General features: G+C 38.7%; 1 protein-coding gene across 2 annotated transcripts in view; it reads right to left on the reverse strand.

Annotated features, from left to right (window-relative positions):
- Positions 1-18,074, reverse strand: part of RALGPS1 (Ral GEF with PH domain and SH3 binding motif 1) — a 632,069-nt gene that overhangs the window by 155,768 nt on the left and 458,227 nt on the right. For both annotated transcript variants that reach the window (XM_043981906.1, XM_043981905.1), the window contains exon 10: positions 6,600-6,737. In XM_043981906.1, the coding sequence (XP_043837841.1) occupies positions 6,600-6,737 (138 nt within the window). The remainder of the gene's footprint in view (positions 1-6,599; positions 6,738-18,074) is intronic.

Consider the following 18,074-nt stretch of genomic DNA (forward strand, 5'->3'; position numbering starts at 1 on the left):
CAGCTTTAGGTGTTTACCTGTAAGCATTTCTTTAGCTCTCTTCCCCTCCATTTTTTGGCATCTTTGGTATCAAAAGGAGAGCTGTGCAAAACCCGCATTTTAGGGAAAGGGTATCTCTCATTAGCCTAAAATTTCTCCCCTATAGGGCTGATTCCACTGGACACAGTCACCCCATCCTGAAGCAACTGGTATTCCTTATCTATATAATAGATTGCAGATGGGATATAGAGCTCTGAGCTCTGGGTGAATCAAGCTCCAGATTTTTCAATAGGAACAAGAGGTCAGAACTCACCTACCAATGGGTCAACCACAGAAGGATCAGGAGATTTTTCTATCTATGAATTAATCTTACTGTGGTGCCCTGAATGTTGCCAGTGCAGTTAAGACCAGGGCTCCAGCAGCAGTTTACAGATAAAAGAATTTTAGAGTTGTAAGGGATCTCAGAGTCCCTTACAATTGTAATCCAATTCATACCAAAACAGGGATCCCTGCTCCACTATCCCTGGCAAATGGTTATCCAGCCTGCTTGAAGATCCCCAGTGATGGAGATAGTGTTAGATCACATTTAGACATTTTATTGCTGGGAAGTTTTTCCTTAATGAAATTGAAATCTGTATCTCTATATCATTGCCCACAATTCTCTTCTCTTGAACCTGGAATAGTGACTCTGATCCTTCTTCCATATAAGAAGATTCAAATACTTAAAGACAGTGACGATATGATTATTGTCCCTAAACTTTCCTTTAGTTAATGGTGACTAGATGGGTCATTTCAGTGTTAAAGTAAATGCCTGGGCAAGGAAGCCCCCTCTTCCAATGTAGGTCAGCATCTTCTCTACAATCTACAGTCTTAGATTGGATATTCATTACAGGAGTTTTATTTTCGTCTTTTTCAAATGGTAGCAGAATTGGGTAGGTGAAAGAGATAAAAGTTTATGAATTAAAAAAATTAAATTGTAAATGATTACCCAGTATTTTTTTTTAAAAAGATATAATCTCAGACAGTTGCCTAGAATACAAAGAAGGTAAGTGACTTGCTCTGAGGATCGTACTGCCAGTATGTGTCAGATCTTGGACTTGAACCCAGGTCTTCTAGTTTTCAAGGCCACTTCTCTATCCACTATGCCAGAGATGTCAAACTCAAGACCACTTCCCTAAGGCTGAATCAGATTAAAATGTAATTTGAAAACATTTAACAAAATAAACAAAAATACAATATGACATAAATGATGTTGATATGTGGTTTTCTAAGTCACCATGTGGCAAACAGGGATCCATTTTTATTTGAGTTTGATACCACTGCACCATACCATTCTCATTTCCATTTCCTCTAACTCAGGCTAAAACTTCTCAGTTCATAGGATCATTAGATTTAACTAGAAGAGACTTGATTAGTCATTTATTCCTCTGTCTAATTTTTATGGGTGAGGAAGCTGAAGCTTAAATAGGGTAGATAACTTGCTCAAGGTCTCACAGGTGGCAGAACTTGAGTTTTCAGCCTGGTCCTCTAGGTCTTCCATCTGATCTGGGCTCTAGTTCTCTCCTTGACTAGGTCACCTCTTCTGGATAAGCTCCAGCTCATCCAGGCCCTTCCTAAAATATAATGCAAAGAATTGACCATGTTACCTGGGTGATGGTGGTGATGGTGTGGGGGGTGGGGTGGTAGTGGTGGTGGTGGTGGCTGTAATGGCATATGCCCATCCAGGATATTTGGAGTGGTATGCAAACACTTGGCTTCCATTATAGCAGATTAAAATGACTTCATATTGTTTAATTGCCATATCACACTGTTAACTTATGTTGATTGTATATTGTCAGACAACTAGGTGGTTTAGTAGAGAGAAAGCAGTAGAGTTTGGTAGAGAGAGGGTTTGGAGTTACGAAGACCTCAGTTGAAATCTTGCTTCAGACACACACTAGTTGTGCTACCTTGGACAAGTCATTTTATACCTTTATATTTTTACTTGTAAAAAAGGGATAAGAACAGTACCTATCTTACATAGTTGTGAGGATCAAATGAAAGGCTTAGCACAATGCTTGGCACACAGTAGGTGCTATGTAAATACTAGCTATTATTATTAGTATTATCTTACAGTTGACTAAGACCTCCATCCCTTTTTCACATGACCTGCTACTTGCCTGGCCATATTTTTTGCCATACTTATGAACTGTATGCACAGGTCCCTCATCTTTGGGGATATGTCCTTGAAAGGAGGTCTGGAGAGAGACTGAGCCCCAAGTCTCCCTAAGTGATATAGATTCACTCATATTTGATTTCTGAGACACAGGAAAGAACATTTAGGGGGCACTATTGATTGGGATATATGAAAAGTATTCTTTAATTAATTATCAAATAAAAAAGCCAATGACTTATAACTTTCCAAAAATAAGTTATAATCATATGAAGAAAAACCCCCAATAGGTCAAATTTTTTTTGCTACTTATTAGCTAGTAAAAACACCTTTAGGGGAGCTAGCTGGCACAGTGGATAGAGCACTGGGCCTTGAATCCTCTTTGTAAGTTCAAATCCGGCCTCAGACACTTACTGGCCGTATGACCCTGGGAGAGTCACTTTACCCTGTTTGCCTTAGTTTCTCATCTGTAAAATGAACTGAAGGAGAAAATGGAAAATCACTCTAGTACCCTTGCCAAGAAAACCCCCAAAATGGGATCATGAAGAGTTGGACACAACTGAAATGACTGAACAGAGACACCTTTGCAATTAACATTGAAATTTGTCTAAGCCAGGGACTATAGCCTTGGGCAAAGGGCAGGATATTGCACTGGAAAGGATGTTAGACTTGGACTCCTCGAGGATAGGAACTGTCTTTGGTTTTTCTTTGTATCCCTGGCACTTATATAGTAATGGCTGGCACATACTAAGAGTAATAGGCATATTATAAATATTTATGGACTGATTTAGGAGATGTGTGTTCAGTCCCACTAATTATTAGCTATATGAAAATCGTCTTAGTTCTGAGCTTCAGTTTGACACAGTGGCTAGAATGTGGAGCCTATAGTCAGTAAAGATGTAAGTTCAGAGGGCAGCTAGGTGGTGCAGTGGATAAAGCACCGGCCCTGGATTCAGGAAGACTTGAGTTCAAATCTGACCTCAGACATTTGACACTAAGCTGTGTGACCCTGGGCAAGTCACTTAACCCTCATTGCCCCCCCCCAAAGATGTAAGTTCAAATCTGGCCTCAGATACTTACTAGTTATGTGACCCTGGGCAAGTCACTTAACTTCTGTTTGCCTCAGTTTTATCATCTGTAAAATGTGGCTAATAATAGTGCCTTCCAGGGTTATTATGATATTTGTAAAACACTTAGCACAGTATCTAGCACATAGTAGGCTGTTCCTTTCCCTATTCCCCTACTCTGTCAAATGGGACCAATGGGATTTGAAATAGCTATTTCACAGGGTTGTCAAGAGAGGATCAAATAGACAATGGGTATAAAAATGCTTTGCTACCAGATATAAAGTATTATTTTTAGAGATCTCAACAGCAACTTCATATTGAACTATTTGTTTATTTTTTTTAAATAAAATACAACTTGACCCCAAAGTTCTGGCTTTGCAAATGCTGTTGTTTAGAACATTTGCCTCAAAGGATTGAGGGTTTTGTTTTTTCTTGATGGCACAGGCTGTACTGAATCTATTTTTCAGGCAAGCATAGTGATCCTCTGAATTTAAGAATAAACATGAGCTGCATAACTTAGGCTTAACTGTCCTGATATGATGGACTTCATAGGAAGGAATCACTACTCTGTTTATCGTATAGTCTAGCACCTCCCCCACCCTGTTGCAGGCTTCTCTCAGAGCCTTTCCCATTAGACTTAAAACACCATACAAAACATTATATTTCTCATTTGCTAAGCTTCTACTTGCACCCAGAATTTTCCAGTGTTAGAGTCAGGTAACTTCCTGAAGCTAAATTACAGAGCAGGTGTCAATCAGCATTGGGAAGGGGAGTTTCCCCATCAAGAGTTCCTTCTGCTAATGAAAGCATCGGCTGGGGCCCCCTATTAGGAGTGTGCTATCAGGAGGCAGTCTGAACAAGCTCAGGATACTGATTGTTAATTTTCAGTGTGAGCATTTCCATCTTGGAAACAGATAAATTCTCCAAATCAGGCTTGATTTATTACTTTATTGATGGACTAGACCTAAGAAAGGGATGTAGAAAAGATTAATAATTACATATCCAACTTAAAGTGTGTTGTGTGTAGAGTTTTTTTTTTTCCCAGAGAGCTGTATACTACTATACCCCTGCCTAGCTCAACCTCCATGCCTTTCCCCCCAATCACGTTAAAAGCTCACATCCCTTATTGATTTTTTTTCGGTGAGGCAATTGGGGTTAAGTGACTTGCCCAGGGTCCCACAGCTAGTAAATTTCAAGTGTTTGAGGCTGCATTTGAACTCAGGTCCTCCTGAATCCAGGGCTGGTGCTCTATCCACTGCGCCACCTAGCTGTTCCTTGTGCCACCTAGCTGCCCCTCTTAATTGATTTCTTAAAATTAAAGATTCTTCAAAAAGTTCTGGCACTAACTAAAAGCAAATAAACCAAATAAAGAGGTTATTAGGCCTTAGCAGCAAAGTTGTTCTATAAATCCAAATCAGTTCTACAATTGTTGGATTTTGCTAGGAATATATCATGTTGTCGGCAGCCGAAAGTATTTAGGGGATTCCCCGTTGCAGGCAGAGGTTTAGACTAGATGATCTTTGAAAACCATTTTAATTCCGAAATGCTGGGACTGCAATCCTGTCCCTTCTGGCTCTGACATTCTCTGTTTTTGTAGTTCGAAAATTCTCTGTTTTAAAGCCCTAACTCTAGCCCTGTATATTCCATATTATTACCCTCTAATGTTCCAGGGGCCCTTCCAGCCTCTGACATCTATGATCCCATGAGACTTTGCATATTCCATTTATAAAAAAGGTAGGATTCTTATTAATAAGTTTTTAAAATAGGAAAGTTACACAGGAAAAGAAGCTATGAGTAAGTTTCTTGAAGGAAAACAAAGGCTAGGTTTCTCTTGCACTAAAGTGATCATGGAATCAGACTCTTAAAGGCATAAGGGATCTCAGAGGGAAAAGAGTCTCATTACTTCTTGAGTGGAAATCCCCTCTGTAAAATCCCAGAAAAGTATTCATCTAGCTTTCACTTGAAGTCCTTCAGTAATAGGGAACTCCCCCTACCCTTGGGGCATTTCAGTCTACTTTTGGAGTACTCTAATTGTTAGGAAGGCTCTCCTACGAATTATAATGGATGGAAATCTGCCTTTCCACAATTTCCACTCAAAGACCTGTTTTCTTTTGAATCAAGCAGAACAAGTTCTAATCTTCACCATTACAGTCCTTCAGAATCTGAAGAAAGACATCATGTCTCTTCTAAGTCTTTCCTCCAGACTAACTAACCAGTTTTAAGCAGTTTACCTATGGCAAGGTTTCTGGTCCTTTCACCACCCTCTGGATTACTTCAAGTTTGTCAATGCCCATTCTAAAAATGTGGCACCCAGAGCTAACCACATACTCCAGATGAAATGACCAGGTGAAGGACGCAGAACTGGTGCCTTCCTTGCCAATTTCCACAAGCCACATTCCACATATGGGTTACTTTGGTTCTCTAATCCCATATTAAGTTTGGAGATCCCAGGATGGCTCCTTATATGCTTAATCAAATCTTTTCCCTTCGTTCTTTACTTTTAGATACTTATCCTTATATAACTTTGTGTCAAACTACAATTCTCCAGAACAAGATATCCAATCTTAAGAGAGTAACATCTGGGATATTGGGGAAATGGATTACACTGGTTCAAACATTCACTAAGCTTGGGCCCAAGCAATTCACTAGTGGTTGCTATGGTGAAGGGAGAAGGGAGAAAGGGAGAAGGCGAATCAAGTTTGCTATTTGGAAGATTATCACTTCCCCACATACTTCACCTCTGGGTTAGACTTTAGTAATCATATAGCCAAGTCCCTCACTTTCAGGTAAGGAAATGGAGGCTTGGAGAACAAAAGGTCATGTCCTTAGCACATGGTGAGCCAAGATTCCAATCTGGCCTTTTCTGTCTCCAAATCTAGTTCTCTTTCCACTAAACTGCAATGTCTTTATGTTCTATGATGTCATGGATATAACCATGGAAGGAAGCAGAGGAGTAAAACTGGCAGCAGTGACTTCTTCTTGGCTTTCCTATGAATTCCTACAGCATCTGTTTCCATTATTAAAATAAAGATTTATATTGGGTGGGGAAATGTGGAGAGACGTCTGTTTGACTTGGATTCAGGAGACCTGCCTGAGTTCAAATCCCAGCTCTGCCGTTTATTATGTATATGATCCTAGTGCCTCAATTCTCACATCTGTAAAATGGGGGTACTCCCCACCCACAGGGTTATTGTAAGGAAAGTCTTTGTAAACCTTAGAGATCTATAGAAATATGAGTAGTGATGATGATAATGATAATAATGATTATGATGATGAAGAAGAAGAAAATGGTGATGGTGGAATATAAAGATTTCTGGTGGGGAAGGCCCTTTAGTACAAACTTTTTACTTGATTGTTCTGGAGAAAAGAGGCTACTGTTTTGATAATATGAAATTACTAACCATAGCTGCAGGAGACTTGTAAATCAGCTATTATTCGCAGAATATTGTTCATCTGATTGGATCTTTGTTCATTTTCCATGATGCTTCCTGAAGCTGGGTATGCAGAATCGATGTAGATTAAATCCAGAAGATAAATTCCTGAAATGAAAGCCAATATAAGAATATGAAATGAGCTACTTTCAGTGCAAAGGGAAAGTGGACATCATGGTCGAAATAGAGGCAAGAAACTTCCCTTTGCCCATCTATCTCAACCCTTCCCCCACACACACACACCATTGCCCAACTGTCTTAAAAGGCATGCATGACATGGTTCAAATGTTATGGGAGGACTGGGACTTCATTTCTAATGGCCAGTTATCATTTTGTTCATAAAGTGGTCAACTGCAAGAGAAGTGTCTGGGCAGCACTAAAAATTAACACCTGCTAAAACAAAGTGTTGGCCAAATTGTAAGTTCATTAAGTTTGCAGTGAAAAATTTTTGGGCTGGACCCAAGTGAGAAATGTCAAGAAATTTCATCAACCCATGAACATTGATTTGTTTCCTAGACTTTGCTAAATTTATATAAAAGTACAGCATTTTGTGGAGTTTGAATGTTAGAATCACTCCTTCATTCACTTGTTTACTTATTCAGCAGGTATTTATTGAATACCTAAAATACACAAAGCCCTGCACTAACTACTAGCCCTAGCTAGCAACTAGGTACTGTGCTAGTGGGGCTTGTGTCCAAACATGGATATGACATGGTCTACTCCCTCAAAGAGCTGACATACAGATTCTATATTCACTTCTTTGATAGGTCAATGGATTTGGGATGTGAGCAATGTATGAGTTCCCCTCCATACCTTTTTGTCCAATGTGATTCTTGTCTATGACTTTCCATAAAATCCTCCATAGTGGATCCACCCAACATGCTGGACCCTTGACATCATTTACTATTTCATAGATACCAGTGAGGTACTTATGATGTCTATCTCTTATACCTAATGCTTGGCCTAGGACCAGCCTATGTACTTTTCTAGTCATACATGATGCCCCTGATGATACCTTTCTTATTGAGTTATTATATACTTAACATCCATAACAAATCCTGGCAGTCAAACTAAATATAGGGCAAGTGTCCAAATAAAACACTAAAATGTGAAATATTGACATTTTGATTAAAAATAGCATATGTTTAACAAAATACAAATACATTTGGTCTATGTATAAAGTGAGGCAATGCATGTAAAATCTTTGCAAATCTTAAAGCAATAAATGAATGTCAGCTTTTATTACTATCATTCCTGTACCATCTGTTTGCTAACATACTCTATTGCCTTTTGTCTTTTAACAACATAGTGTATATTGTCCTTATTGTGCATCACTATATAGACCATAGAATCATTGATCTAGAAGTAACCTCTAAGGCCATCTGGTCCAGCCCCTTTATCAGAGATGGGATTTGAACTCAAGTCCTCTAACTCTGGAGTCAATGAACTTTCCCTTGTATCATGCTGCCTCTCCTAAGGCACTGTTTTCACATGATTCTTTGTATATCTCTTTGGATTTTTCATATGTGTCCCTCCTTATATAGTGTCATAGTTTTCTATTATATGGTTGTACCATAATTTATTCAGTGATTCCCCAATCATTAGATATTTCCCCCATTTTAATTATTATAAATAAAGTAACTATATGTATTTTAGGGGCAGCTAAGTGGCAAAGTAGATAGAGTGCCAGGCCTGGAGTCAGGAGGACCTGAGTTCAAAACTGATCTCAGGGGGCAGCTAGGTGGTACAGTGGATAAAGCACCAGCCCTGGATTCAGAAGGACCTGAGTTCAAATCTGGAGTCAGACACTTGACACTTACTAGCTGTTTGACCCTAGGCAAGTCCTTAAACCACATTTCCCGCAAAAAAACAAAGACAAAACAAAAACAAAAACCCTGATCTAGACACTTACTAGCTAGTGTGACCCTGGGCAAGTTACTAAACCCTGTTTGCTTCAGATTCCTCCTCTGTAAAATGAGCGGGAGAAGGAAATGGCAAACCACTCCCGTGTCTTTGCCAAGAAAACCCCAAATGGGGTCACGGAGTCAGACATGCTTGAACAACAAAAGTTAGTAATAATTTTTCTTAGGGTAGGTAGGTGGTATAGTAGATAGATTGTTGGGCCTGAAGTCATGGGGATTCCTCTTCCTGGGTTGAGATTTGGTCTCAGACACTAGCTGTGTGACCCTGGGCAAGTTACTAAACCGTGTTTGCTTCAGTTCCTCATCTATAAAATGAACTGGAGAAGGAAATGGCAAACCATTCCAAACCAAAAAAAACCCTAAAAAGGGGTCATGAAGAGTCAGATATGACTGGAACATGATTTTTTCAGAGGTGACTGTATTTTGTTCTATTAAAATATATATTTTTAAAAAATGAACAAAATCTATTTCTTCCTTTTGATAAAAAAGAAAAGAAATGCAAAACCTTTGTAACAAATAAGCATAACCAAGCAATATAAATTTCCATATTGGTCATGTCCAGAAAAATGTGTCTCAGTCTACACCCTGAGTCCATCATCTCTGTGTCAGGCAGTAAGTAGCATGTGTCATCATGAGATTCTGGAATTGTGGTTTATTACTGCATAAGTCAGAATTCTGATGTCTTTTAAAGTTGTTTGTCTTTAAAATTTTGTTTTTGAATGAATCATTATCCTTATTTTGCTTACTTCACTCTGTATCATTTCATCCAAGTCTTCCCAAGTTTCTCTGAAACCATCCCTTTCATAATTTCTTACAAAACAATAGTATTCCATTATACTGTAACATAAGTTATTCAGCTATTCTCCATCTGATGGGCACTCCCTTATTTTCTAGTTATTTGCCACCACAAAAAGAAGCTGCTATAAATATTTTTGTATATGTCTATCCTTTTCCTCTTTCTTTGATCATTTTGGGGTCCTTTTTTGTTCTCCTAGTAATATATTTAAAATACAGTCCTGGCAATAGGATCATCAGTCTTGTGACTCCTATTTATACATTGCCAGCTTGTTCTCCAAAATACTGCATTTGTTTAGAGTTCCATCAACAATGTGGGAAAGTGTCCATGTTCCTGTAGCCCTGTCAACACCAGAGTTTTATCTCTTTTTTTTTTTGCTGTTTTTAAACCAATTTAATAGGTGCAAGATGGTATCTTAAATATTGTCCTGATGTGCATTTCTTGAACAGCTTTTCATGTCATTGATAACAATTTATATTTTTCCCTTGGAAAGCATACTACATGCTACATAGTTGCAATTAAGTCCTCACTGTTGTATAGGAAAACTTTTATTCTTTTTTGATTGACACTATTCCATTCTTCTTAATGGCTATTACAAACTTTCTTTTCTTTAATTTCTCCTTCCCTTCACTTTTTTTCTACCCCCCTACCCACCCAGTAGAAATCCTTGATTCCAATTTTACTTGGAAAATAGAAGCCATCTACCATCATCTCCCTGCTAAACTCTATAGTTCATAATGCTTCTAAGACTCTACCTATTCTCTTCTTTTTTATTTCTGTTTCTAAAGAAAAGGAGGCCATTCTCTTTGCTAAGGGAGAACATGACTAGGACATGGATCTATAACCAGAGCAATATGAAAAGTATAGAATATCAAAGTTGGAAGGAATCTTAGATGTCTTCAGTTAGTCAACAAGCTTTTACTATATTCAAGGCACTTTGCTGAGGATACAAATAAAGACAAATGCAATATTTGCTTTAACACGAGCTCATATTCTAATGAGAAAGAACATGTAAATGGCTATGAAATATACAGCATAGATTAAAGAAATCTCAGATGGTAGTCACTACCACTACATGTACTACAGAAAAATAAGATAAAATTTTAAACAAAGAGTACTATAGAAAGCAAAATTCAATCTAAGACTTGAAGGAATCCAGAAAAGCTAAGAGGCCTAGGTAATGACGAAGAACATTACAGGCTTGGGGCACAGCCAGTGCAAAGGTGCAGGGATGGGAAATGGAATGTTGTATGAGAGAAACAGTAAGTAGCAGGACAGTTTAATTTAATGATGGAGTGTGTAGGGGAGAAATAATTGTAATAAAGCCAGACAAGTAGTTATGTGAAGAGCTTTTTAATGCCAAACAGAGGGATTTTATATTTGATCACAGGTAATAGGGAGCCACTGAAGTTTATTGAGTAGGGAAAGGTGACATGACCAGATCTATGCTTTAGGAAAATCATTTTGGCAGCTGAGTAGAGGAGAATGATTTAGAATAGAAAAATATGAGGCAGGAAGACCTATGTGAAGGTTATTGAATAATCCAGGTGAAAAGCCATGAGGGCCTGACTGAAGGTAGTAGCTGTGTGAGTTGAGAGAAGAGGATATGTATGATGGATGTTGTGAACATAAAAAATTATAAGATTTTGCAATGGTTGGATATGTGGGGTGAGTAGAAATAAACAGTTGAGGATAACACTAAGGTTGTGAGCCTAAGTGACAGAGAGGGTGGTGGAGCCTTTGAAGGTAAAAGGGAAATTGGGAAGAGGAGATAGTTTGTAGAGAAGGATAATTAGTTGTATTTTGGACAAGTTGAGTATGAAGTATGTACTGGAATCTAGCTCTAGAAGTCTAAAAAGTAGTTGGTGATATGGGACTAGAAGTTATGAGAGAGTCTAGGGCTGGATATATAGTTTTATTCTATTCTACTATATTTCTGAAAAGTGGTCTTCTACCTCTGATTCCCAGATATGTGAAATGAGAACTCACTACCATCAGTTTACCCCATTCCACTTTTGGAAGTTTTTCCTTATATCAAACAGAAATATGTTTCTCTGTACCTTGGACCCATGCGGCTGTAGTTCTGGGGCCAAACAAAAGAGGTGTAAGCCTGATTTTATATGATGCCTTTCACATATTTGAAGTCAGACATCCTGTATCTCTCTAAAGCCTTTTCTTTTATCAGACTAAACAAACCCCAGTTCCTTCAACTCATGTTTGGATGATATGGTCTTGAACACCCATTCCATCTTGGTCACCTTCCCTGGGATGTGCTCAAACTTGGCAATGGTGTTGGCAATGTTGGGCTATGACTCTGCCCATAAGCCAGGTTCGTTTGGGGTTTCCTTAAAGAAGGGACAAGTACCCATTTAATTATGGAGAAAGACTGTAAGGACACAGTACAATCTGGGGGTGCTTTCCATCTTTCAGAAAAGCACCCATAATCCCAGGTTACAAAGCAAGAAGCTAAGAGGTTCCCAGAGGCTGAGTCTACAAGGTGGGGGGAAGCAATTGTTCCAAATTTGTTCCCTCTTTGTATTACTTTTTTTCTGACAAAGTATTGAGGATTTCAACTGTTACCCTTCAAACTTCCATCTCACTTCTCCCCTTCATACAAACACACACAGACTCATACATGACTGTAATTCCCCAAGGATACTTTAAACTTCTTTGAATGATGTGGGTTCCTCCATTGAGATGCTACTAATCATTCTTTGGTGGTGACCCTGGATCTCTTAAGGCTAGACCAGAAGAGACAACATAGGCTCTGTTTGTTCCTACCAACTTGGAAAGGATTTGAGTATAGGCCTGGCAACAGACTGCATCTGTCATCCAACAACCAGATGAGCTAAATGGAGAGAGGATAAACACCAGAGGGTTGGCCATTGGGTGATGAATTCTTTTGGCTGCAGTAACTCATGAAGACAGCCTACTAAGAGGCTGTGAGCTGCCTCTGTGGAGGGAGTACCTACCCACACAGATCAAATTGCAGATCTTTCAAGTACTGAAGTGAGTACAAACAGACTAACCCTAATTCCAGGCCTATTTCTCTGATAAGTAAATAAAACTCCCTCAAACACTCAAGAAGAGCATCTCGATTTTTAAACACTTCGAGCAATTCATCGTCATTTATTGCTCTGCTCCAAGGCCACAATCTAAATCCCTAACCTTTAGCAGCTCTCCCCTATGTGTCCAGAGCTCCAAAGGAATTTGCTCCAGAGAGTTGGGATGTATCAACATAAATGGTTCGTTACTGATGTAAAAAGTAAAAGCAAAGTCTCTGTTGATGATTGGCCAGTAGCATGATTGTTAATACAACTATTCATAGGATCATCAAACATGACATAATTATGACAGCTGACATTTATATAGTACTTTAAGTTTATAAAGTTCTATACTTTAAGTTTATAAAGTTCACAGCCAGAAGGGACCTTTGACAGTGGATTCATAGTTTTGAGAGGGACTTTAGATATTACCTAGTCCAACTAACCTCATTAAGAGAGCACTGAGGGGGGCAGCTAGGTGGTGCAGTGGATAAAGCACTGGCCCTGGAGTCAGGAGGACCTGAGTTCAAATTTGGCCTCAGACACTTGACACTTACTAGCTGTGTGACCCTGGGCAAGTCACTTAACCCTCATTGCCCTGCAAAAAAGAGAGAGAGAGAGAGAGAGAGAGCGCGCACTGAGAGCTAGGATCCAAGGCACTCTTGAATATGGCTTTACACCTGATTCCTTCTCAATTTATAGTATAGATAGGTTAGGATCCTGACAAAAATCATTAAGTTCTACGGGTTGATGATCATACTTCTCAGTTCAAAGATGTCTATATAAGGACAGGCAATCTCTGACATGTACGCTCAACATATATATTTTCCTTGCCTATTAGCAGACATCTAGGACCAGCTGGCAAACCACAGGACCATTTCTTCCCTTACCACTATCACTCCTTTAGATTCCCCTTCCTTGTGTCCTGTAGTTTCCCTTTACTCACCAATTGGATGGCTACAGCCCTGAATAACCTCAAACTGGATTTCTCATAGGCAACTCATACTTAACATTTCAAATATGGAACTCATCATGCATCTTTCCCCAAATCCTGGGGATTTATTTAAAATGTAGATTAAATTACTTTTTGTGCATCTGAAGACCCATTTGGCTTATCTGCACTGCAGTATTGCTCCAGAGTCAAAGTAAAGAAAGAGAAGGGGGTAGAAATGTGTATTCATGTGTGTGTACAGGTGGAGAAGAAAGAAATTTTGCTCCAATCATTTCTCCTTTATCACGAGTAAGAGAAAACTTCATAATTTCATGCTTGTTTCAGGAGCATAAGAACAAAGGAGAAGTTTGGAGATGACATTCTTATCTACAGAGCGTCATGGGAGGAGAGAAACATTGAGTAGGTAGCAACAGGTGGTGGCTGCAAAAGCAAAGCAGGTGGACTCCTTCAAGGGCTCCTGTGAAAATGAAGAAGGGAGGTTAATGATGAGAGGAGCCCTCAAATAGAGAGTCACCCCAGTGTTTTTAGGAGACATACGGTCTCAAGTTTTGATTGGGGGAGGGAATCTCTTCAATATGAAAATAGTCAAACAAAGATAAAAAATGGTAAAGCAATATATGCTAATTATCTGAGAACTGATTGTTTATAGAAACCAAATCTTAAGATTCATAGTTGGAGAATGGTCACTGAATGGCTGAAAACCCTACCTTTGCAAAGAAGCTGGACCTTAATGTTACACAGTGTGATCTGAACAGATAACCAGTGGGGACAATGGATATGAGGGAAAAGAGATGGGATCAATGCTCAGGGGGAAAGCTTTAGAACCATTTAGTGAGGGGGGTTTCCATACTCAAAGGTGAGGGAAACATGGGAGAGTTGTACAGGGTTTGGCCAAAAGGCATGAAGGGGTTTTGATATTTAATAACTCCTTTATTTTTTGTTTTTAATTTACAATGCCATAGCATCATATGCAGTATATATAGGGAATGAATTTACATTATCTGTGAAAAATCAAATCTCATAAATGGTGAAACATAAAGAAAAATGATTTTCAAAAAGTTATTAGAACATTGTGACTTTTGGCCCACCCTGTACATGTGCAGAAGATAACATATCATATGACAATGAGAAAGGTAGGCCAGTAAGGGATGGATCATTGGAATAGGAAGGGACAAGTATCTATATATTTGTAGATTATGGGTGGCACTTAGCAGATTGTGGATGGCACTTAGCTGTATTTAGATGGCACTGTCATTCAGTCAGCTAGCATTTATTAAAGCACTTACTATGTAGCTAGCATAGTTCCCATGGAAATGACTCCCTATTTATGTTGACTACCTTTTGTATTTTCTAATATGAGTACGTGTTGTTTCCCTCCAAAGAGAGCATATGTTCCTTCAGGGCAGGTATTGTTTTGTTTTTTCTTTATATGATAAGTATCTAGCATAGTGTTTAGCACATAATAATGCTTAACAAAATCTAGTTGAATAAAAGAGGGGCATGATCTTAAGACAGGAAGCATAATGAAGAAAATGTTTAACAGGGAATTGAGAGTTGAGATAAGCAAGGAGATGTGAGGAGACAGTAAAAGAACACCTGGCTACCTTCACTTAATTCTTTTCAGCTGGACTGGACTAATTATAGCTTAGGGTACTAAAAAATCTTAAAGCTGTAATTGTTGAACTATTGTCAGAATTCTATAAAAAACGGTGGCCTTTGGGGGAGGTCCAGTGAAACCGGGCACCAGCAAACACTGTCCCAGTTTGCAAAGAAGGGAAGGTGGTAAATACTGTGAACCATTAGCTGGTGAGCTTAATGTCAATTCTTGGCAAGATTCTGGAATAGATTATTAAACAGATGGTTTATGAGCACATATAAAGAAAAGCTGTGATTGTTATGAGCCAGCATGGGTTCATTAAGAACAAATCATGCCAGACTAACCTCATTTCCTTATGTGATAGAATTAATAGACTGGTAGAACAGGGGAATGCTAAAGACATAGCACATTTCTATTTCAGCAAGACTTTTGCCAGGGATTCTCATGGTATCCTTGTGAAAAAGATTGAGAGATGTGGACCGAATAGTAATAAATACAATTGGGCAGATTCAGAACCAATTAAATAACTGAACCCAAAGAATTTTGGTTAAAAATTAATATCAACCCAAAAGATCTCTAGTAGTTCTGTCCCAAGTGGTTGTCTCCCAAGCCCTGATCTGTTCAACATTTTTATCAGTTCTGAGTTAAGCTATAGATGGTATGTTTATCCTATGTGGTCCCTCACATCTGGGATATATTCCGTTTTTATATCCACCTCTTAGAATCTCTGGCTCCCTTTATAACATAGCCCAGGTGCCACCTCCTACGTGATGCATTTCTTCATCCTCCTAGTTATTACTTTGAATAACTTTGCATATGTTTTGTATTTGTTTATCTCTGTATGTGTTGTATCCTTCCAGTATAACATAAGCTCCTTGAGCACATGGATTGGTTTTGGGTTTGGGCCTTTGTGTCTCCAGAATCTAGCACAGTACCTTGCACATTAAAAAAATCCAGACCTGTCAACTTCCAGAGTGGAAATTCCCTCCACCAATGCAAATCAGAAACTCATCTGTAACTCAGAGTCTAAGAGTTTCCTGCAATATAGATGTTACATGACTTGCCCATGGTCACCCAGCTATTTTGTATCAGAGTCAGCACATGAAATAAAGACTTTCTGACTCCAAGGCTGGCCCTCTATCCACTATGCCATGCTGTCTTTCATCCGTGTGATATGGTAGCCAAAAAGATACAAATTTTAATGCTGGCTGAATTAGCATAAGTATAGTTAGGGGAATGAGGGGGGTGATAGTTCCCTCTTACTTTAAACTTTTCAGATCCCATTTAAACTATTCTGTTTGATTTAGGAAGGATACTTAAAACCTTTAGCTCATCTAGGGAAAGTAGCAAGGATGGTAAGGGAATGAGAAAACGGGCCATTGGGGTTCGATTGATTAAAGGAATTAAGGGTATATAGCCTAGAAAACAGGAGATTTTGGAGGGGGATGATAGCTGCTTTCAAATTTCAAACCTTGTCCTGAAAAGGGATTAGACTTCTTTTGGGTTCCAGAATGAAAAAATAGGGCACATGGTTGAAAGTTATGGCAAAGCAGATTTTGGTTCAATATTGGGAGGAACTTCCAAACAATTAGGACTTTAAAAATGTAATGGTCTACCTTGAAATTTAATGAGTTTCCTGTCACTGAAGATCTTTAAGTCAAAGTTCTTTTTAACTTGTGAAACATTCCTGGAGAGGTAGCATGGTAGAAAGTGCCTTGGCTTAGAATCAGGGTGTCAAACCTGCTTCTCTTCCTTAATGGCTGTGGAATCCTGGATAAGCCTCAGTTTCCCCTTCTGTAAAAGAAGGATCTTGTGCTCCCTTGCTTGTGCTAAGATATTATTAAGGGAGCCCGGAATTAATTTTTATTAGTTGATAGTTTGCCTCTGATATTATATAATTGAGAAGTGGTGCCAACTTCCCTTTACATAATCTATATAGGCACAAGCAAATGACATGCCACAATGGCACAAAGTCATGAATGTGCTTTTCTCCTGTTGTCTTTTTTTGGGGGGGCATACTAGACAGGATGCCTGGAAAATCTAAGGAGAGGCTCCCATTCTTTCTGCAGGGACCTCTGTGCCTAGAAACCCCTGTGCCCACACAGTTTAGCCTGATCTCATATGAAGACATCATGTCCAGAGCCCACATCTGCCCTCCTTCTGCAGTAAAAAACAGTGCAGGTGATTGATTAATGACATGAATTAGGACAGAAATACAAACAGGAGTAACAGGCTTCAAAGAAACCAGATTCACCTAATGTGAACCAGACAGAACAGATTGTAAACTGGTAACTAGTTTTGGCAGAAATTAAAGCATAATCCAATTTGGAAACACTGAGTGGAAAGAATTCACTGTGCAGGGCTTTGGGGGAGTATCAACACAGTCAGTCCTCTTTATCTTACAAAACTCTGTACCCATGAATAGACCAGAAAGGTACCTACGCTGGCCTCCTCCTCTGTGATCTCATTGTAGCCTGAAGATAAGCCTGGTTTTTTAAAGGCTTTGCCTGGAGAGTAGAAGCTCTGGGAAGCCCCTATCAAAGTAAAAAGGCTTCAAGATGATAGGTTGTATTTCTGTCATCTGAAGACCAACCTAACTTCATCTTGCCCCCTGGAGGTACACAGCCCCCCACTCCGGCAGTATTTTTGCTCTTGGTCCTCCTTCCTCGCAATCAAAGTCTGCTCTGCTATCTGTGATGCTGGGAAGAAGTTACTAAACTCACACTAAGGAGTGAGTGACTGATAATAGTTTAATAAGTTGTCCCTTTAGGAAGACATGGATTTTAGTAAGGGGCAATAATAAAATCCTATGGAGAAGATTATGTATGTATGGGTTTAATAATACCAATAGCACTTATAAGGCTGTTGGGAATATCCAATGAGATTTTTAAAATATATATGCATATATGTATACATTTTAACATTACACATAAAATTTATGCACAAATGCATAAATAGTAGCATACAATATTGATTTAGCACTTTATGTAAAACAATGTATATAGCTCATTAAAGTATACAAAAAGCTATGTATATGTCCTATATACATGCATATGTGTGGATACATACATACATATATAAAAAACACTACACACATACATATATGTATATATATATATATATATAATTCTTTG

This window comes from Dromiciops gliroides, chromosome 2 (assembly GCF_019393635.1).
Source record: "Dromiciops gliroides isolate mDroGli1 chromosome 2, mDroGli1.pri, whole genome shotgun sequence".
In the NCBI taxonomy this organism is placed as follows: Eukaryota; Metazoa; Chordata; class Mammalia; order Microbiotheria; family Microbiotheriidae; genus Dromiciops; species Dromiciops gliroides.